The 23322-nt window shown below is 36.5% G+C and overlaps 1 protein-coding gene across 1 annotated transcript in view; it reads right to left on the bottom strand.

Annotated features, from left to right (window-relative positions):
- Positions 1-4708: 4708 nt before the first annotated feature.
- Positions 4709-23322, bottom strand: part of PAXIP1 (PAX interacting protein 1) — a 35272-nt gene continuing 16658 nt past the window's right edge. Inside the window, exons 6-20 of the mRNA XM_050890936.1 lie at positions 21247-21891; positions 17620-18343; positions 16706-16800; positions 15646-15741; positions 15173-15310; positions 13685-13806; positions 12924-13108; positions 12746-12789; positions 10312-10379; positions 9815-9917; positions 8819-8987; positions 6933-7033; positions 5567-5701; positions 5408-5483; positions 4709-4833 (exon numbers count right to left, since the gene is read on the bottom strand). Coding sequence (XP_050746893.1) covers positions 4709-4833; positions 5408-5483; positions 5567-5701; positions 6933-7033; positions 8819-8987; positions 9815-9917; positions 10312-10379; positions 12746-12789; positions 12924-13108; positions 13685-13806; positions 15173-15310; positions 15646-15741; positions 16706-16800; positions 17620-18343; positions 21247-21891 — 2826 coding nt within the window. The remainder of the gene's footprint in view (positions 4834-5407; positions 5484-5566; positions 5702-6932; positions 7034-8818; positions 8988-9814; positions 9918-10311; positions 10380-12745; positions 12790-12923; positions 13109-13684; positions 13807-15172; positions 15311-15645; positions 15742-16705; positions 16801-17619; positions 18344-21246; positions 21892-23322) is intronic.

Genomic DNA, 23322 nt, shown 5'->3' with positions numbered 1-23322 from the left:
CCTCATACAGTAAGACAATGACCTACTGGAGCAAGTCCAGCAGAAGACCATCAAGATGATTAGGGGGTGTAAGTATGCAATGCACAAGGAAAGGCTGAGAGCTGAGTGTGCTCAGCCTTAAGAACAGAAGTCTTCCTGCTGTTTACGACTACCTACTAGGAGGGTAGAAAGAAGACAAGAGCTAGACGCTTCTTGGAGGTGCATGGGGATGAAATAAGAGTCAACAGCCACTTGTGGAACAATAGACATTCTGATTAGATATAAGGATGGTTTATTTACTACCTTGAGGGTAGCAAAATACAGAAACAGGATGCCCACAGAGGTTGTACTATCTCCATCCTTCAAGATACTGAAAACTTGACTGGACCTCCAGAGGTCTCTTCCAGCTGTACTTCCACAATTCTGTTCTACAATTCTACTTTATGACTTATGCCAAAGAAAGCTGCAGGGTAACGAGCGGAGACCATGTCTCCCTGACTTCCAGCAGATCCCTAACTGATGGAATGTCTTTGCTATTATAGACACATTCTATATTTATCTTTAAATAACTGCTATATCAGGACAGATTTTCTACAAAGAACACAACCTTATGTTATGGACCTAATGCTTCTGCAAGCAACTAAACAACAACATGGAAGGTACTTATTTCTTCCTGAGTACAGGAGATGGGATCAAATAGACACTTAAGTATTATAACCTTCCACTGAAGGAAAAACACCTTCATAACAGCAATCTAGTATCAGAATACTTCATCAAACCCTTTATCACTAATCACAGGCACAGTAACATCTCTGCACTCCAGTTGGCTCTGGACAGCTCCTGTGGTTCTTGAAAGACTATTTCTTGGCAGGTTCTGTTTTTAACTCTAATTGAAAGGTTAATCAAATCAGTCATACTTGTATGTTGGCTAAATAAACACTCTGTCTCCACTGATGATGAAACAGATGCATTACTACTCACATTTTCCCACGGGGTTCATTTGTTCCATGACTGCATTTGGTTTTCTGCAAGCTTCTCCACGCAGTATCTGACAGCATTTTGGATAGTTCTCATAAGGAAATTTACCTTTCAGATGCTATTGCATTCACATGTCTCTTAACTCTAGTAGTCTTTGGCAAAGGTATTATATATCCTCAACACCACTTCGTTGTGGAAAACGTGGAAGAAGTTAATCCTAAAAAAGGTGAGAACTCTTATTGAGGCATAAATGCATTATTGAGTCTAGCAGTTTATGTTGCTGACGCAGAAACTGTTAACACATTCAAACCTGGATTCTCTCTGCCTCTCCTCCCTCAGTGCCAAGTCTCATTTTGCAGAAAGCTGTTTTAGCACATCTTGTTAGCTTCTAGAACCCAGTCCTGCAAATTCATATGCCTTATGTTTGATTTCATGCAGTTACACAGTGCTGCTGACTCATTACACATGTGTATCTCTTTTTGAAACCAGCATTTACATTTGATATGGCAATTCATCATTTGTAAGGCATACAGAAGATATGCTGAATGCATGACAGGTAGAAAGTATTTATTCAAGTTAAGAAGTTTTGTGTATCACAACATTTTCAAAAGTCCAAAATCTACAACAGCTGACATCTGCTTTAAAGGAAAAGGCATCCAAAAACTTTCTGCAACCTGGTAACTAGTACAAACGTGCTGGTTTTGGCTGGGATAGAGTTAGTTTTCTTCATAGCAGCTAGTATGGAGCTATGTTTTGGATTTGTGCTGAAAACAGTGTTGATAATACACAGATTTTTTAGGTATTGCTGAGCAGTGCTTACACAGCATCAAGGCCTTTTCTGCTTCTCACACCATCTTCTTCTTCTTCCCCCAGGATTGTATGCTGAGCATGACGTCCTATGGTCTGGAATATCCCTTTGGTCAGTTGGGGTCAGCTGTCCCAGCTGTGTCCCCTCCCAGCTTCTTGTGCACCCCCAGCCTCCTCGCTGGTGGGGTGGGGTGAGGAGCAGAAAAGGCCTTGACTCTGTGTAAGCACTGCTCAGCAATAACAAAAACATCCACATATTATCAACACTGTTTTCAGCACAAATCCAAAAATATAGCTCCATACTAGCTACTATGAAGAAAACTAACTCTATCCCAGTCAAAACCAGCACAATAATGAAGAAAGTCTCAAGCCATACAGAGATTAACACAGATTTAGATAATTTTAATACGACACATTCTGAAGTGTATTTGAAGGGGGGGGGGGGGGAAGGTACCCTTTTTTCTCCATTAAAAAAATTGTATTTATGCAATGCATTACTGAAGTTCTTCAGGGTGGGATTCTTCTCACCTATTTTCTGCATTCTAGAAGATGTAGATAACTGAACTAGTTTGCTAAACTGTTAGGAGATGTGCTCTCTGCAGGGGTCTTTAACTAAGTCAGGTTTTAGAGATGTTCTCTCCCTCCATTGACAGTAAAGGGAGACCAGACTTGCCAGGTCTACATGTCTGAACAATTTAAGTCATTTGCTCAACAACTCATCAGCCAACAATTAACTCCCACTGCAGTCCCTCCTTTTTTCACTATTTTTAAAAATTAAAAGCATAAAATCACATCATCAACTTCCAACCTTAGGTCTCAATGTTAAGGACTTTTTCTTAATCTATCTTGTAATGAAGAGGAAACTGTATTACGGAGAGCTGAACATCACACTAAGAAAAAGCACATAACTCTGCCGTTAGAAGTAAACGGCATTGGGGAAAAAGTACCGTTTTCTCCCACCCTGTACCATACCTTTTGAACTTCCAATTCACCTAAAACCATCCTGAGCCAAAGTATAACATTCTTCTTCACTACATTTTGTCACCTTACCGAAAGTCATGCTGATAGAAATTTTACCATTCTTGTTATCATCACGTAGCCCCTTACTGCTTACAATAGAAACGCCAAATACAGGAGTAAATCAACACAGCTGAGGAACCCAGAGCCAGCAATAACAGGCAACAGGCACAGTACTGACCTCCGTGGGGCTTCACTCATCTTGAAATTTACTCCCACTGTGTTCTTACAGCTCGAATTTGTCATTCACTTAGGCACTTTGTAGAACTGAGGTATGGGAAGAAAGGCAACAACTAGTGGTCAAGTATCAGGTGGATTTATATTTTAAGCCATAGCACAAAAGAGAGATTTGAAATTAGTAATTTCTCTGTAGACAGCTTTGCATAAGCTAAAAATAGCAGCTTACCTCAGTTTAATGATACTGTATTTGTAAAAGCTTCTCTATAAAATGGTTCTGCATAAAAATACAAGATGTTTGAAAAAAAATAGCACGAGAAGCTATTGTTTAAAGTATTTTTTTATCTTGTATTTTGAATTGTTCTGTGAATGGTTCACAAGGTGCTATAATACACTTGATGCTGTACACGTAAGTGAATCTCTCCAATCCCCAACCAGAGTTTAATCGCTTGCTGATCAAAGAACAAATGCTTTTAGGATGACTTTTTCATCTACTAGCATCTAAACTGATAAAAATGGTAAAGTCAGATTATTAGAACCGTGTGTGTATTAGGAAATACAACTGAATATAGATTCGGGAGACTGGTTTTTAATATTTATTTAGTAAAACTCACTATACAAACAAAAGTTATCACAACAGCGTAATATGCAGGGTTAGAGTTTCTCCTTCCTTCAAGCTGCTTCTTTGTTTCAGTAAAAACACATATATACATTTACAACGATTTCCCTTTAAAGCACTGGGACTTCATATATTAAAACATACCTGGTAAAATAAGCTTAAAATAATTTTACATTGCTTGGAAAAAGATTTGAGTAATTTACTCTTACCAGAGTGCCATTGTTGCACAGTATTCAAAAAAATGAACCACCACTAAAATATAGAGTAAAACATTTAAAAGTACATTTATTTAAAATGTGGGCAAAATATCAATATAAAAGAAAATAGAGTATAAGAAATAAAAATAAAGTACAAAACATTTTCATCTTCAACATCCATAATTTAATAGATAGCAAGCCCTTTTATTTTTACATCCAAATTACACTTTTGGCTGAAGTATCATCATTTACTTTAAAATGTTTAAAAACGGGCTAATCATGATACCTAAAGTGGGCTCTTTTAAAATGGTAGTATAATACAAAACATAGTAAATTATGTTTCAGCATAATAAAATTACACATCCTAAAAAAGATGCAGTTTATTTTTGCTTTCCTGCTTTAAACTGCTCATCATCCCTAGGAAAACAGCTGGAAAACAGCATCCACAGGAAGTTTTAGTTGCTTTGTACAATGGCTGAACAGCTAGATTTAATGCTCCAAGGATTCCGAAGCAGTAAGGCATTTTACTATCCATCAAGTAAATTTATATGTATGTTCGTTAAGAAAGAACAACTTTAAGAAATGACTGCAAAATAGAACTTATATAAAAAACATGCATAAAGACATAGAACCCTTACTGGTCCCTCCACTGCATTTATCAAACAGGGTTTATAATCTTCTTCAGTAAAAAGCTATTTCCCTCATCTGCAAGTAACTTGTGACAAGTATTTTCCTTAGTGACAAGTTTTTTTCCTGTTGCTTAATATTCTACTACTATTACTTTCTAACAACCCTGCCTCCCACCTCCACTGAAGTATTTCCTATCAAAAACTAATTCCACTTTGAATTTAGGCTAGGTTTCTGGGTCTTAAACTACCCTCCTATCAAGCAAACATTACACATCCTAAGAAATTATAAATAATTAGTTCCTAATTCAGAAAAAACTTTTAGTACCACACTTCCCTAAGCAGCGGACAGCCTTTACACAAAAAGGATATGATTCATAATCCAGTGTTTGAGTAAGTACTCCAGTCAGGACAAACTCAGCATTGTGGACATCTGGAAATATCGAAAACATGCATACAATTTACACCCTACAAAGACATTCTTCCTCATTCTGCATGTGCGTCAGGAGGGGCCGTTCTGTACCTTTCTGCTCTTCACACAAAGGCGTAAGGGAGTATCGCCCCACCGCTACCAGGGCCCTACTGTTAGCCATCACACACTTCACACCACAAAAACTAGACCTCCCTCTGCACACCTTTGTTAATAAATACAGCATGTCTTGGGGTTCTATGCTGAATTAAAAATAGCTAAAGTGAAAAACTCCAAATCTTTAACTAACTTGATGAATACTAAGACAGTCATCTTGCCTCACGCAGGACTGAAGCCCCAAGTTCGAGCCTACCTTTCCAGAGATTCATGGTGACCTGGCTATAAAATACCTCTATTAGAAATACCTAGCAAACAGCTGGCTCAGATTTCTCCATGGTTTGCAGGACAGACCATGTATTCCTCTATTATTATCTGAAAGCTTCAAAAGATGTCTGTACTTGTAAAATAATAATAATTTAAAAAAAAAAAGCAAAATAACAGCTACACTGTTCAAATTACATTGATAGCTTATACATACCTATGCCTCTTGCGAAATATTCTCGACATAAATGAAGGTCATTTTCACAGGAAATCAAGATTATCTCTGGCAAACTCTAAACAAAAGAAACTAATCATAAGCTCAGAATAACACAGTAAGATACTACAAGTAAATTTTAGAAAGCAACACTCTACCCACTTTATTCTGCTTATGCTCCATGAGTTTTCGAAAAGAAGGTTGTTTTGATAATACTTTTCCTCCTGCGCATTCCACAATAGCTTTCATGGTGGAAAGACTGGGACAAATTCCAGGTGTAATGTAAAAATATTTTCCCTAAAAAGAGAAAAGAAAGAATAAGAAAAATCATTATTTTGTTAACTGATTTCTGCAACGCATTAAGTTTTATTATCACGTGACTCTTCTCTTGTACAACCACGGGGCAGGCTTTGTAAGCTGGTGTTAGATATCACAGCTTATGGCAACAAATCCATCAGCTGATGAGTTGTCCTTAATTACCACTGACGTTTTCCCTGGAGGGACAAACCCACAGTTCTGATAAATTTGAACAGCTTAGGTGTGCCTATTTCAACACCTGTAAAATAACAACCAGGAAACCTTCAAATGACCACTGGTTAAACTATCTTTAGGGGGGGAAGTAACTGCAGCTTGGTAAGACATGTAAGAACAACAATGCTCCTTGCTTCTTCAAGCACAGGGACGTCTCAAATGCTGCAAAAGAACTTTCAGCTTTTAATTAATAGCCAATGTATTACTTTCTGACAAAAATTATCCTACTACTTGACTGAGACTGATACAGGTGATCAGATCACAAAGTAGATTATCTTTGTTTACCAGCTAGGAATAAAAAATAACCTTGCTATTTAGACTGCAAAATTGCGTGAAATGTAGTATTTAGACTTAATAAAAGACATAGATTCTTATTCATTACAAGTTGTAAAAATACCCTTTTTAGGTGGTTTGCCTCAAGAAAAAGTCTCACATTCAGTTACACTGAAGAATCTCTAGCAACTTGATCTTCAACAAGATCTTCAGATACCTCTCTGCACTGTAACGTAATTTTAACCAGAGGCATGAAAACCATCTTGCACCATCCTCGCAAACAACCTGGTGGTAAGTGCAGTCTTCAAGGAGAATCAGACTAGAACTCCCTTAAGCTGAAGTGCAAACTCACTCTCAGACCCTCATTTTTATGGGTAAGTGCTTTGACTACCAGGCTGGGGTTAAAAAAAAAGTCCCTTCCGTAAGTGGCATTTTACAAATAATGGAGCAATGTTCTAAATTTTGTAAGGGAACAAATACTGTTAAGTATACTGAGCACGTTTTGTTCATATCTACAGGATCCAGTCACTCAGAGGGCTTAGATCCATCCCAACAACGCTTAGGCAGGAAATAGGCATAAAGTAAAAAATAAAACTTGAAACAAATGCTTCACATTATATGCTAGTCTGTTTTATTGCCCTTGGCTACAAAAGCTGTGGTCCCAATGCTGAAAAAATTAGGTTGAAAAGCTCAAAGTATTTAAATGTCCTTTTAAACTGCATACCTTGAACAGTGGAGCTACTTGTGCTCTCTTTAGAGACTCCTCTAAACTAAAGCAGAATAGCACCTCAGCTTCAGCATCTCTGAGCACAAAGTTCTGCTCATCTGAAAAAGAAAGACTGATGATGTAATGCACAAAAGACAAAAACATCCATGTAACCCAGGATCTAATCTGATCAGAAAATGTTGGTGGGAGGGTGACTCTAAATGGTAAACACTCACAAATTGTAACATGATTATAATACTGCCTTTTGTTAGGCGTCTTACAAGGATGACCCACAATTACTTGGAGAATAAAACTGTGTGTGTATTTTACACCTGTGTATCTAGCAACAACCACTGTCCTATAAAGTCCCTTCTTCTAACTTATTGGAGGAACTTGCAAACTTTTATTTGTTAATTCTCTACAAACAAAGGAGCAGAATGATTAGGTGCAAATCACTGTGACAACCTATGTGAGCCCAGAAACTGTCTTCAACTCACGCAGCCTTAACAGAGCAAACTTTCCATCTGTTTCCCTTGTCATGTTATTCAGCTGATTTTTCATTTTTTTTTATTAGGGATGGAATTTCAGTCTTAGCTTCATCTTTCCACAAAAAGCTATGTCACATTTCTAAATCACATTTAATTCAAAACACCTAAGTTTAAAGAAAAAAAGAATTTTATATGGAGAACAAATTGGTCTTTCCAAAGACAATTCTGATAACCTGCAAGAGATGGTGTTAATACTCTTCCATAAGACAAAGAAAACCAGTAGGACAATTTTTCTAAACAATTGCCATATTTTCCATCATTGTGCTACATACAAAAGTGAAGGCAGCCCATTAGCTACAAATCGACTACATTTCAGTAGACAAGTAAAGTACTTCAAGTACTAAATCAAAACAGTCATCCTTCTAAATCCCCAGACTTTCTTTATCTTCTAATAGCTTTCAAATGGATTGATTTCTCAGTTCACTGATGCTGAACCAAGCAAGTTGCCTTCTCCAGATTTATAAAACTGTTTGCTGGTTTATTGGTTAATTATCCATAGATTTAAGTCTTTGTGACGGTTAGGCAGCAATGTTATATATTTGCTCCTTACAAACAAATTATATAAAAAGCATAAAACAATCATAAAACAAATAATCAGCCTTTAAGAAGATTTCATTCAGATCCAACATCCTTCTCAAACAGACCAAAACCTACTTTGTTCTTTCCAGTTGTCAACAGAAAAGCAGTGTAAACACAAAGTTGGTACCGTCCAACACCGTTACGGTACTAGACTAATAAACTTTAATAATTTAAATGCATTTTCATATGTATTTCCAACAGTGGCTTAGTTCCTTACAACTTATATTTTAGAAAAATTATTGAAACCAAAAGTATTTGGGGCTTAAAAAGTAATGTAACCATAGGTAAAAATCTGCAAATGGCTATATGAGACAGAAATACAATGCTTAACAACATCCAACTACTTAATCACTCTAAAGCAAACTTTTTAAGTATTTTTTTTACTTCATTTAACGGAAAGAAACTGTATTAAATCAAATGAAAACTAAATGAAACAAAATGTTCTGTTGTAAGAGAACTTAATAAAAAAATAAATAATTTCTTCTTATGACAGCTTTAATGATTCCAACATAACCTTCTACCTCAAGTGAAATACAAACTAGTTGCTAGTATAATTGTTTAAACATAACATCAGTTATGACCTATGCTAGTCTGATCTGTTGTAGACTTAAAATCTCTGCTTTCAAAACTGAACTCTTCAGAAAACTGGCAAGAGACACTAAAGTCAGAAGTCAGAAGTCAAAACAACGAAGTGTATTTAAATATGCATGCCATCTTCGCATCCTTAAATCAACGAACCTTAAGTTTACTATAGAAGTTGATACTAGTTTAACTTACCAACAAACTTCTGGCATTTGAAACACTCTTCTAACCACTCTGGAGTGACTATGTGCTTGACTACAGAAATTGCTGTCAGGAACTTGACGGTTCGGGTCACTTTACTGGCAATTAGATGGGTACATTTCTGGGCAGATTCTGCTACTTCACCTCCAAGGATATACAGTTTCTGAAAGTTGTACAAAACACAAATCAGAATGGAATAGTCCTTTAAAAATTGGAGGAAAAAATGAAGAATCATAACATCACCATCAAATAGAACTAAGCTCCTAATGAAACAGTAAATATAGGAGATTTCTGTATTACAGTCACTCCTTTACTAAAGCTGATTAAAGGACAGAATTTGCAGCCATTGAAAATCAAGGTATATCCAGACACAAATTTCACCTGACAAGACTGAAAGCTACATTCTGCTTCTGCAGTTTTTTAGGTTGTGGTTGTTTTGGTTTTTTTTAAGCAAGGAAATAAAAAAAGATTTTAATTTGTATCCTATAGTTAAGCGAAACATGCTATTAAATTTAAGTAAGCAGAAAATTTAATAATTTTACTCTTTTCTATGGAAGGTGTAATACACACTGTAGCTACGGTAAACTTAATTTTGACAGTCTTCTCTTTGAAGAGAAAAGCATCTCATGAAAAACAGGTATTCTTTAAATACACTAGTTCCACATGTATTTTTTATGATACTGAGTAACTATCCTTTTTTCCTTTTGGCATTACAGATAGCAACTACACTAGAAGAATCTTAGGTCTTATCCAGTACAACCATCACTACTTTTCTCACCTAAATTTGGTCATGAAGTTTGCTGATTTAAAAACAAATGTGGAAGAGGCCTTCTTGCTTTTTAAAGCTATCATATGGAAAGAAAAAACAAGTACCACAGAAGCATAAAGTAGTTAACTGAAGCAGAACAGTTACCAAATAAAACTCATTTCATATAAATCTACACTCTATAAGTTTCAATGTAGTTCACAAGAGATAAGCGTGAAAGTCACCTTAATGTACTGTTGAACTTGCATAGGCTCAAATCCTGTGAAGAGCACCATTGGTGTCAATTCTGGGGTGAGTTTTTTAGTAGGTGGTGGTAGGTCTTCAATCCTACAAAATACATGAAATACAGCAGAACGTGAAGTTTGGGCCCAAAGTTGTATTACTATTATTTTAAAACTAGACAAGCACACTCTTGCAACTTCTACCAATGGAAGTACTCAGATGAATGAGAATTAGGCATGATCAACCTTCTTCTGAAGAAAAAATTGCTATGCTGAGAACAGGACATTTTCTCCTGTTTCTGTTCTCTCCCAATTCTCTTACTATTTCACTCTCTAGTTATTATTTTATTCCTGCCAGTTGAGTAGCTGGCAATATGCAAAAAATGTTGATAGTTATTTCAATTAGCAGGGCAAAGGATGGAACCAGACTGGTGGCCAGCTGACACTTCTGTGGAAAAGTAAATTAAGGACTACTGGCACTGATTGATTGCTATTCTTACCTTGCTCTTTTGGAAGATGGCTGAAGACTGGATTCATTTTGCTTTGGTTTCAAAGGCAACCTCACACCCTGAAATTAGATAATCTACATGTTTATATCTGAACTGAACAGGAAATAAACTTCTGTTCTGAAAGAGGAAAACTATACACCAATATTCTGAGACTACATTAAAGAAAATCAAACACAAATGAAAAAGACACACTACTGAATGCGTACTGGTGCACCTACTGCTTACACAACTGACTCAAGGCAAAGCTGAGCATTAACCAAAGCTTCTCCACAAAGTTATGTAACCATTTAAGTGTACACCAAATAAAATATTGTGGGACTTTTCTTCCTTTAAATAAAGCTGGTAATCATGAATGGAAATCCCAAATAATTAAATGAGAAAGAGACTGAAAAAACTGTCCATTTGTTAAATACATGAAGACTACAGTATTCTTCCAGGGGCTTAAATATCAACAGAAAATACTGGCACCTGCATTTTAAACACTCAAGTTCCCTAACTACACAAACAGAAGCTCCAGTGGATGCTCAGGTACTCACTGGATAGACACTCCTGCCTCCCCAGTACTAGATCAGCCACTAAAGCATTTGCCTAGGGGTAGAGAAACGTAGCTTTTAGGCTCTCTCTGGCCTGAGTAACTTGAAACCACAGCTCTCAGTTGCAGAAGCATGTGACATCTATTCCTTTTTAACCTTCAAATCTACACCTGAAATGTAATGAGGAATGCTAGAGGCACATGACCAGAAAGACAGGCAGCATTATTCCAGCCTCGCTGTGAGGACAGTCCTTTGGGAGGAACAGGCCACAGGGGTTTGTTCCCTACTCTCAGGGACATGCGCTTTCATGCTAGACAATCACTAGTAAGAACAGCTGGAAAGAAAACCAAAAACGCTCACTTTTTGATAGACGTTTCAACTATGCAAATGCAAAAGGTAGATGGCATCACCACCGTCTGACAGACGGCTGTCCTCAAAAGAGGACCCCATACTTTAAATCCCAAGACAAACAGAAATGCGTACTGTGAAGGCAGTGGAGTACCCTGTCTGACACTTCCATATGCCCAGCATTTTGTACTACCAAATCATATTCTTCATACGTGGGCATCCTGAGGGGAGCTGGACAAGATTACCTCCAGAAGTCTCTTTTAATCTAAGTTACAAGATTAGGGAGGTACTACATTAGGCTTCTGAACCCCAAGTTCTCTCCATTTGCTACATAACACAAAACATGGACCACCACCTGGTGTGACTGAATCACACAAAGAAGGCACATGCTCAATTTTAATATGAGCTCAACTGCAGCGTGGATGCAAAGGTGGTGGTAACAAATCCAAAACTGAGTTAGTTAAAAGCTATTTTAAATACTAATAGTGCATACTGAATCTCCTCAAGGATTTTTTCATTTTGCCACTAGTAGAATGCATCCTTCTTCAGGAAAATATGAAGTACACAAATTTTTAAAAGCATTTAATTTACTAAAAATCAGTTTCCTACAGGCCCACAAAACAATTCCACAGGGGCCTGTAAGAAGAAGGTTTCAAACTTATAGCCAGGGATACAGTAGTGGCTATTTCTAAAGCTGAAAGGTATTAAAACAACAAACAGTGCCGAGACCCCATTTAAAGTATCAGTACAAATTAAGTTATGACGGTTACTAAGCTGCTCTTTTCTGAAAAGTATACAAAACGACTGAGATAACAAGTGATCCAGAACACAAGAGGTATGGCAAAACGTTTTTGTGCAATATAAAATGTTATCTGACAGTCATCTGTTCTACAAATGAACTGAAAGCTCACTAGCTCAAACTGGGATTTACCTACATCCAGACAGACACTGTGAAAACAGTTATCAAGTATAAATCTGAAATGGGATGAGAATTTACAATACAAAAACTGAAATAGTTTTCCACATATTCAGAACAATGGAACAGTTCAGAAGATAAGTTGCAGTTTTCACCTCAGCTCTTACACCTGTCTCACGTTTTGCATGTTTCACAGAATATACTACATGACAAAAATTAAATGTTTTGTATCTTTTTTAAGGTACATTCTTCGTTGTTCACTTACACTGCTGTTATTTCCAGGGTTATCAACTACACTTTTTAAAGTATAATATATTTTTAAATTATAAAATATATAGTATATATGCCCATGGTTTTAGTTCTTAGAATATTTCAAAGAGATGATACAAAGTAGTGTGATTTTGTGTATCACACTGCAGTTTCTTAGTTCTGCAAAAGATTATTTCTCAGATTTCTCGAAATAAAATAGAGAGAACACTAGCAAGAAATACAGCCAGGAGGTTCAGTACGGGTCTGTGTAATTCCCTCTGGCATGTTGCTCACACCATATACACATGTGCTCACACATTAAAAACACTAAAGAGTAATCTTATAAAAATAGCTGTATATATACAATAATTCAACATACCATGAGAAGTTCTGGTGATACCTTTAATGGGACTCTCCAAGCATCTAGCCAATGAAGAACAAAACAAAAATGAAACCATTGCAAAGTTATTCATAGCAGAAGACACATGCTTCTATTGATGAAATGGGTACATATATAAATGCTACAGAACACAGGATTTTGGGACTGAAACTCTTACCCAGAAGGTTTAAAACTAGATGTTGACTAGGAGAAAGTGGATCTTGAAGACTGAATACTGTATACCGACTGTGCTGTATCTGCCGTAAAGCTTCAAAATTTCCTAGCAGTATGTCACAGAGCCATTGCGCATTTACACATGGTATTCTCCACTCTTTAGCTTTCTCATACTTCAAGCCACTGGGTCTTATTGTTCAGAGATGAAGAAAAAAAAAAATTTGTATTTCAATGAAATAGGTAAGATAGCAATTTCTAATAATAAACCTAAAATACCAGTAATTCTTTGTTGGCCTGTTATCTGTTGTAACTGTGATAGAGTAGATACTCTGAAAAAATACATTTGTTCTACATGCCAGAACAAGTCAATTACGGGAGAATTTCTGGCCCAAATGGAATCAAGTTAGACCTGGATTTAACTTAATTTTCCCTCCTCCAACATTTTAAAACAATTATTAAAAAAAACCCAATGGTATTTTACTTATAAATGATGTGACAGTCAGCATCACTCATAAAATATTGTAAAATAGCGAAATTAGAAATTACTTCTCTTTTGCCTGTCTTCAGAAGGCCAAATTTATCACCTAACAGTGTGCAGTAATTTAGTTCAAGAAACAACATCACTAAGTTTATTGCTATCAAATCACAGAATTGACTAAAATTAACGTTCTTATAATGAGACATAACTAGCACCTCACATTAAGAAAAGCACCAACTGGCAATAGGCTACTGAGAACATGAGTACTGCAGAGATAAACCACTTACTCTTTACAGATGAGAACTGTATTGCTGCGACACAGATAGCCTGTGTATTTGGCACCTGCTAGGTAGGCCATTAGTTTGAGGTCATCTCTGTCACTATCAACAAATCCTGTCACAGAGATTATCTACAGATAGGAAGAGACAGTTACAAATAACTGAACATAGATGGTACTTAAAAAAACACTCCTGTTTAAAATATTTTTCTGTTACTAACTTTTTTACATTACAATGAAATATACGGTATCATAACTACGGCATACAGGCACTTAATTAAAACACAGCTTGTAGGATACATAAAGCACAATTTAAAAGCAATTTGTTTATACATAAAAATTTCAGGTTTCTAGCACTAGTTCTGACTCAGGAAGAATCACTTTCATTCTGCTCATCAGCTTTTTCTCATTTACAAAGACTACAATTTTACTATGAAAGACCTCACAGCTAGTTTTCTTCTCACACGTCTCACCTCTTTCTTCTGCTGCTGCTTACATTCAGGGAGACAGAGAAACACTTATACTTACTTGCCCTACCCTACTTCTAAAAGTCTCCTGAATGCTCTGCTCTACTCTGCCATGAACACAAATAAACTGTGCCAGCTGATCATAGGTGGTGAACTGTAATTCCACTTCTTCCGTTCTTATCCTTAGTCTTGCCAAGTTTTCATTTTATCGCTCTCCTTTTATTTAGGAAAAGGCAACAGCAATTTTGTTGTTGATAATAAACTACATTTATTACTTTACATATTACATTTACTACTAACCACTGTGTTCACATGCATATTGTTATATTCTGATTTTCCCAAACCTGTATTTCTTTTTATGTCTTTTAGAACAGGCTAGTGGCAAGGCCATCATCTGCCTTGCCACTGGATGTCTGCATCCAGCACAAAGAAATCCAATGCCAAGACATACTTTGGCATCGTGTTTTATATTGCACAGTGTATTTCAAGACGCATCCGATTCAACTGCAAGTTTATCTTTCAGCTCCACAAAATTCAACTTCCCCAGTGCTCCTCATTGCACAGGCTACTGGAACTGTGACCTCCTATTCTCTAATTAACAGCACGGGCTTCCTTTTTTGATATTTGCTAGGTATTGACCCAGAAAAAGAAAAACCCTCAAACAATCCCCTCAAAATACTGGGTTATGGTAAAGGAAGCATATACTGTTAGACATGCTGTTAGTAAAAAACCACACAGCTTGGATTCCTGCCATCTTGCTATGTATAACTCATGTAATCTTTGCACTTCAGTTTCTAAGAGAATAATTCACAAACACAAGTGTTACTCCCCACCACTCAGAACTTGCAGAGCACTCTGAATCACCCAGTAGTATGCACCACATCAGCGCAGGACCTTAAGATTAATGGAAGCTTCTCTTTCGAGACAGAAGAAATGTGTATTTTGCTTTGAGTAAGCACTTTCTAGTTATATTTTAATGCTGCTCATGTGAGGAAGCAAGCATTTTTTAGAAGTAAGCTTTTTCTTCTTACATGTTGAGAGCATGGCTTTCCTCCTGGTGGAAATGCCACTGGAAAATGAAGGGCTCGATGAGGTGGTACCATTTTCTTCTTCTTCAAGATCGAGTTCAGCCAATGTGCTGTAATACATCTCTTCCTTTCTCTTAAAGCCTAGGAATACATGCATAAACAGCTTTTAAAAACCAAAATACATCTTTATTTTATTTTAAACTTTTTCTACAATACAAAGCTTTGATTTTAATCGTTTTTCTCTACTTTTTCAGGATCCTCCTCCTCATAGCATCTTTCTCAGTGTTCTCTGGAATAAATCTACTACATGCATTATGAAAGTTTGTTATACCATAAACCACAAATCATAAAAAAGCACATCATGAAAAACTTTAATTTTATACTTGCAATCTAAGCATGAAGTACATACTGAAAAGCCGCACCTTTCCAGTCATAAAATGAAAGCATGCATGAATACATGTTTCTAGTTTGCTTACCTGAGCATACATGTTACTGACTTGGCTTTCACAAAGAAGATGTGTACATCTGCTTGTAAGGGTAGGGTCCACTGTCCCACCATGTGCTTGAATGATCTGGTGAGAGAACAAACCCAGAACTTCTAATATATGTAACAATTTTAAAATTACCCTAAGAAACAAACAGTCTGAAATGAAAGCCTACTCTTTAGGACACTGCCACCATTAGCACCATTTCACTCAAGAGTTACCCCCCCAAGAAAGGTTTGTTATCTAGGCTTAAGAACATTTTTGAAAAAAAATGGAGGAAACAAAATTAAATATGCACCTTTTCACTGAGCTACAAAAAGTCTATTTTTTTAGAATCAATTAAAAAACCCAAATAAAGATATATAAACAAAAATAACCCTTCTCACGTTTTTTATTTTTGCAGTATAACTATTAAACAATTTTCATGAACTATTCAATTCTATCTCAGCAATAAACACAAGTGCTGTTAAAAATGTCAACAGCTTACTTGATTATGCAAAATTGTAGGGAAAATTCAACTATAAAATCCATCAGAAGTTTCTGAAGAACATCAAAGTCCTCTCATTTAGGAAAGGATACAATCAGATTTTTCTGAAAAATAGAAGTTGGCAAAAAACAGAAACACTCTATTCTTCCATCTTATTCACTCAGGTGGATACCTCATAGGCTACTAAATGCAAAAATTATATGCAAAAAAGTCTTTTTATACAATCAAGTTAAAGATAGATAGCAATGCTATATCACACTTGCTGCACTACAGCTGCCTGATTAAAAGCATAAATAGTTGGGAAATAGTTAAGGCTATAACTTACTTAGCTAATGTTCTGACTAAAGACCTAATTCAACCAGGCTGCACATCTAAAGCATTTTTATTACTTTTTCTGGTCAGCTGCAGTTGAACAATGGTTTTTAGGTTGTAACACAAACACTACACAAAAGGATGCCTAAAGAAAAGTGAACAGTGCTGAAATACCTCCAATGATTTCTTTTAGAATTTAGTTACTATGATATTAAGTTATCATAGTTTTTTAAAAATACAGCAGAATCTTACCCGTTTCCAGGTCGCTAACAGCTGTTTGTCAGACATCTGTTCTGGGTAATCAGCAATTGCAAAGACACAGCCCAGTAGGAAATACTCTTCTGGAACTGGAATAGTTTGGCACATAAAAGAACAAAAAATTAAATACTTACAAGTCTGAAGAGTTCATCTCAGAACATATTTGCTACACTAATCTTTCCTATTACCAGGTTATAAACTTCATTCAATTTTGAAGTAAATCTTTCTTGGAAAAAGTAGGATCCAAAATTTCAAAGCTGACAGCCACATCTAAAGGCACAGTTCAGCCCAGGGCTTGTTTTTGTTCTGGGTGTTTTTTTTCCTGGAGGAAGGGGGGCTAAAGGGGCAGAAGGACAGGCACCAAAAGGAAAACATAAGATAACTTACTCTTTTATACAGATCAGTTATGAATAGTCAAAACAATCAAAAAGCTTTCAGTTCTACTAGCATGGACAGAATTCAAAGCAAGGTATGACAACTTTCTATCTGATACTGAATACTCATTAATTTACTAGTATTTCCAAAATTTAAGCTGTCTTTCCAGTTGTTATGCTGTTCGAAAGCTTCCCCCTTCCTTTCTTCCAAAGGAGAGGAAAAAAAAAAATTATGGTATGCATTGACTAACACTGTTCTCATAGTATAATTTATATGCTAGTGGCATGAAGTATATATTTGAAAAGAGAATATTCTCAGTGCTCTCATGCTTTTCAGATTTCTGGATCATCCTTACTTATAATTTAAATCTGTTTGCCTAAAAATTAGTAAAAGAGATCCTGAGCCATGAATGGCGTTTCTAAGTCTTACAATACCATACTGTAAACACAGCTTTATTTTTTTGATATTCTAACCCACATTATGTCATGTCATTAGCCACTTTATTCCAGGATCAGAAGGCAATAATTACTAACTCTCTGCTGCTGGATCATGTCCAAAGAGCGGCTGCTGTTGCAGTTGTTGCTGTTGCTGCTGGTGGTGGTGTGGCTGCTGGGCTGCAACTTGATGCTGTAGTGTTTGAGATGTCTGAGTTAAGTGTTGTGTTGCCTGATTCTGCATTTGCTGTTGCTGATGCTGTTGGTGTAATCGCTGTAAGTGCTGCTGCTGCAATTGCTGCTGCTGTATTTGCTGCTGCTGATGTTGCAGCTGTTGTTGTTGCAGATTCTGTTGCTGTAGCTGCTGCAACTGTTGCTGCTGTAGCTGCTGCTGCTGCAACTGATGAAGTTGCTGTTGCAAAGCATGCTGCTGTTGGAATTGGAGCTGTTGCTGAGGACGGTGTAGCTGCTGTTGAGCATGTAACTGCTGCTGTGGAAACTGAAGCTGCTGTTGTGCGAACTGGTGCTGCTGATGAACTTGCTGTTGCTGTTGTGAAAACTGATGAGGCTGTTGCTGTTGGAAAGACTGCTGTGAAATCTGGGGTTGTTGCTGCTGCTGCTGTTGTAGCTGCATAAGTTGTTGAGGTTGAAGGTGTAAAAGAGGATGGTGCTGTTGCTGCTGTGCTTGGTGTGGCTGCTGTAATAAATGTGTCTCTGGTGTTAGTTTCACTTGACTAAACAGCACTGCATTTGGATGTCCCTGTTGGCTATGATTTACTTGTTGTTCTAAACTTTTTGTAGGTGCTGAAAGTGATTGTAATATCTAGAAAACAAAGATTAGTTTTGTGACCTTTTTGTTGTCATTCAGTTTTAAAAATATTTAAAGAACTACTGGGAAAATACAATTCTCGAAAGAAAAGAGCCCTATGCTTAAATACATTGTGAGCTAAACAAAAATCTTTAACTATTAATAGCAAAATGAAAAGACAGGACTTACACATAGAAAAGCATGGAGCTACACGTGGCTCCTAACATAAAGCAATGCACATTTTAGCAAAATTTAAGATTAAAACCCATCCCTGTATTATTGGTACCTCCAATAGCATTATAACTATTAACACTATATTAATAATTACATTGATCAACTCAATCAACTGTAATATTCATTTTACAATCCTGTTGGCCCATTAAGTTCAAAGTTTAGTTCCATAGTCTTATTTTCCTTAACTTAAACATTGCTAATAATGCCTCTACTAATTAGTGCTGTTTGAAACATGGGAACTTAATACAACCTTGCTTTCTTTTGAACCAATTCAGGAATATTTCACTCTATTTTTTAAACTGAATCCCAAAATACAAAGAAAAACATTGATCTGCTGACCACTAATAGTTTCTTGGGGAAAAAGCCCTAACCAACCCACACTTAAGAATAACAGATTTTAGGTTTATACAGAGTGCTGAAGTAATGTGGAGTTTAATCTCATTTTTAGATGTATAACTCACTGTTAAGGGAAAAATCATTTCACACTAAGCAGACACAAGCTAGCAAGTGAGTTTTTAAAGCATCAGAAAAGGGAAAATTAGGCAAATTCCTAATAGATTAGGATGAGTTCTACATATTTATTAAAATATTTTAATATAAACTACCTATTAAAAATTAGAAGGAGCAATAGGAAACTCTAGACTCGCCATTCATAGTCTTTTAAAGATGAAATCAGCTTTGGTGAATCCTGCAAAGCTTGTTTCCTTCACCCACACTATTTCATCACATACAGTGTAAACTTCAGTGATGTGTGTGTGCGAGAGAGAGGAATGAAAGCACATCACTAAAACACAAGCCAATTAACTGTAGCCTCTCAATGAGACGTCCATCAACTCTTCATCAGAGGTGGCTCAAGTATTTTTTACAATGCACTTCAAAACATCTCAGCTTTCATCTAAGTAATTCTGATGTTGTTGGTATAGCATACATTTACAACCATGATTATCAACGCATCACCCACCACTAATGTCTAGACAGCACCACAGTATAAACATTCAATAACTAAAAATAACATACTCAAAAAGAATGTTTCCGTGGCTCAGCATGAGGAGAGATCTTCACGCTGCTCTCCACAAAAAGTCCCAAAAGTCAAAATTACAGAAGCTTCAGGACACATATTTCAAAATAAAGGGATAAAACTTTCAAAAGTATCCTAGGGCTATAGTCAGAAAGTAACTTTGTACTTGGAAAATGCCTTATTATTGCAGATCTTGCCATTCAGCAGAAATCTGAGGTGCAAATTAAACATTAACTTTCAAAGACTGTGCACCAAGATGTGGAATCCACCCAATACTGGTACCCAAGCAGGATACAAAGTACACTTTAACCTAGCCAGAGGGAAGTTATAAGGAAAAAGGTAGAATTGGTATTCCTCCCTCTAGGAAGAAGATTCACAATTCTAAGATGCAAAGCTCTTCTCCACGTGCAGGAGCTAGCACGGCAACCTACACAGCAGCCTGATATGGTACCTGAGAACAGTCCTTGCACACCACAGTCAAGTCCCTAGTCTAACAGACTTTTGGAGAACAAAGTCTAGCCGAAAGACGATACCATCAACTGCCCTGTAGCTCTATAAATACTACTTACAGAAAAATACTTCCACAGGGATACCACTAAAGAGTATTTGATAGTACAATGACTGGATTGTAGAAGATGTGGTGTTCACACATGAAAGCATCAGCCAACTTACCAGCACTGGCCAACCGACCAGGACGTTGGCAGTTCTGCTCAGTCCTTACCCAGAAGTCTCAGTCCTTAAACAATTCAAGGCACTGAGAAGAGGAATCTAAGACTCAGTTTTAAAATGAACCCTGTATTTCCATTTCAGATTCAGAAGTCACATAGACAACAAAGAACCAACATTTCTGAGTGACTCCACTTTTTGTGTTTAAGTACTAGCTGCAAGCTTCTATATTATTCAGGCACCTTTGAAAGTTTTACCATCACATGAACATCCAAATAAATGCATCAGTGCAATTACTTAAGTAAAAGATATGTCTAACATTTACCAGCACCTACTTTTCTCATGTTCCCTTCCCATGAACATCTAAGAATTTCAATGCTGCAAGATATTTCAGTGCATGCTCACTCACTTTTTATTTTCTTCTAAAAATAAATTCAATATAAAAGCCACAATTATTTCAACTATACGAGTGGCATAAGAACTTGTAAGTTAGGACTTCTGCATCATAATCCTGACTATACTATAGAACAACTTCATGATGCCCAGCAGAACAACACAGTATAGAACTGAACCTACTGTGAGAAAAATCAATTTCACAGTTTTATGTGTTTATAGCACAAATAATTCCTTGCACTGAATGAAAAGCTCGAAGGGTATGAAATCAGGTTTCCTGAACTAGCCAAATAATTCTAAATTAATGATTTTTTTTTTTTTGCTCTTACCAAGAAATCAATACTGAAACTCTAAACCACACTATAGTTAAACACAGCTTTAGTCCTCCAAACATTTTTTCCAAATGCATTCTTACTTCAGTGAACCTGCAAGGAATGAAGTTACTTACTATGGGGAGGTTACTAATTTGGCCACAACTTCTAAGTAATAGGGGGAACTTTTAATCCTTCATACATATAAAGAACAATAAAAGGAAATTGAAGCTCTTGAATATGATAGTTCCTAAGAAAAAGTCCAATATCTTATAAATTAAAAATCCAACACTTACATGTGCTACATTTGATGGTCTATTAATCTGCTGAATATCAGCACTATTAGTAATATTCCTTAATGTCCGCACGGCTGGACTCCACGTAGCCATCATTTCCTGTCGATCAGAACTTTGGGCACCTTGTACTGAAGCCATTAGATTGCCTCTCATATCCGGAGGCAAAATATTACCTGGCACTGGTGGGACATTGGCACATAAATTAATTAACCCAGAGTCTTTCCCTTGAGGCAACCTACGCTTTGCTGCAGATGCCTGTGGGACTTCAGCTGGTGTCCAATTCAAATTCCTTTCTTGCTTTTCTGGAGAGGAATCTGAAGAATCATCAAACATCAGTTCCCCTTTTGCCTTATCAGCTGTAGTAGATTTTGGTGAAAAAACTTGATCACCCAAAGGTGATCCTTCTCGAGAAGATGCTGGGCTTGATAATTTTTCATCAGTACTAGCTTCATTTTGAGAATCTTGTTCTTCATTTTCTGCTTCTTCCTCCTCTTCCTCCTCCTCCTCCTCTTCCTCCTCATATATAATTAAACGAGGATGATACGGAGTCTCTTCTTTTTTAGTCTTATCAGCTATAGAATCCAGTACCCAGTCTGGTGTCACAATTTTAATGCTGTCCCGTTTACAAGCACATTCATATTTTTCCTGGAAAACAAAAAAAGATTTTATTTAAAGACAAAAAATCCCAAATAACTTTTTTGAGGGCAGGGCTAGAGCATGGAGAGGCAGATCACAAGAGGCTGTCCAATTACAGAAACTGATCTCTCCCAGAACCAACAGGACAAACTACACTACTGTGCATAACCACAAGTTCCAAGAGATTACAACAAAGACCTCCACATTACAACATAAAGGACTCAGAAGGCACAACTGCAGAAGATTAAGTCTTCACTTGCAAAAACACCACTACTCAAATTCTTCTCAAACCCAATCACGAAAGGATTCGAAAATCATTAAACTTGGTTCTGAAAAAGCCTTCAGAACTCCAGCAGCTAGGAACATCACAGTCAACACTAAGAAGCAGCTGATTTTTAGGTGGACATTAAGGTGAGTCTACATACAGTTTATACTTACATTTTCTCCACAAAAAAAACTAAAACAAAAAAACACCCAACCAAAAAAACCCACCATGAAAAAGCATTTAGGGAAAAATCAAAATTTCACAATACAGACAAATATTTACAAGGTGATCACTGAAAAAAATGCATTTCAGCAGGAATACAAATCAGAAACCGGTCGGATATTTCCCACACGCCTTTTCAGAAGCTGCAAACTGTAATGTTGCCCTCAACTTGAAAGTTACACTTCTGTCCAAATATTAGCTAAATGCATTTCAATGAGAGGTTACGATGTCGACAAAGTAGAAAACTTTATCCCTCCCTCCTTCCTTATAATTTCTTCATTTGAAGACATATACAAATAGTAAAACTTCACTGTTTCCTTTCCTTAGAAACAGACATAGAATCAGTGCTCTGTTTATTCAAACATCCTCTTTGATGGAAATCCCTTACAAATATCAAGACAGTGGGGGGGCTGGGGAGAGAACTTTCTTTAGAAGATTTGAAACTAATTTCAGGATCTAATATTTAAAAGTGATTGAACTGGGATCTTCTTTGTATGTCAAACAATATAAATTAACAACCAGCACATTCAGAGGAAATTAATTTAATTTAATGATTCTCTAGAGTTATTTCCTACAATGAAACTGCCATTCATACACAATAAAGAGATTACAGATGAAACCAAGTTTATTTGCAGATATGAGTTTTCATTCTTTCTTTGTGGTGAGATTTATTAAGAATCTTGTTTTATCATCTTGTGTCTAGTCAAAGCAACCATTTAAGTTTTCACTAGTGTCAAAACTGTTCTCATTACAAACTGCTGCAGATTCCCTTGTAGTAGTATGTCAGAGCAGCAGGACTAGAAGCATTTTAAGTAATCATCCTATAAAATTGTTCCCATTCAATGATTACATAAATTAAACAAGATATTTATTTTATCCTAGAGATATGAAATGCTAATGTGTTTTTTTTCAGTTTCTTGACTGGCAAGCTCAAGACTACATCCTTTGCTCTA

The sequence above is a fragment of the Gymnogyps californianus genome, chromosome 2 (genome assembly GCF_018139145.2).
Source record: "Gymnogyps californianus isolate 813 chromosome 2, ASM1813914v2, whole genome shotgun sequence".
Classification (NCBI taxonomy): domain Eukaryota; kingdom Metazoa; phylum Chordata; class Aves; order Accipitriformes; family Cathartidae; genus Gymnogyps; species Gymnogyps californianus.
Note: the sequence above shows the minus strand (reverse complement) of the source record. Positions and strands in the feature narration are given on the sequence as shown.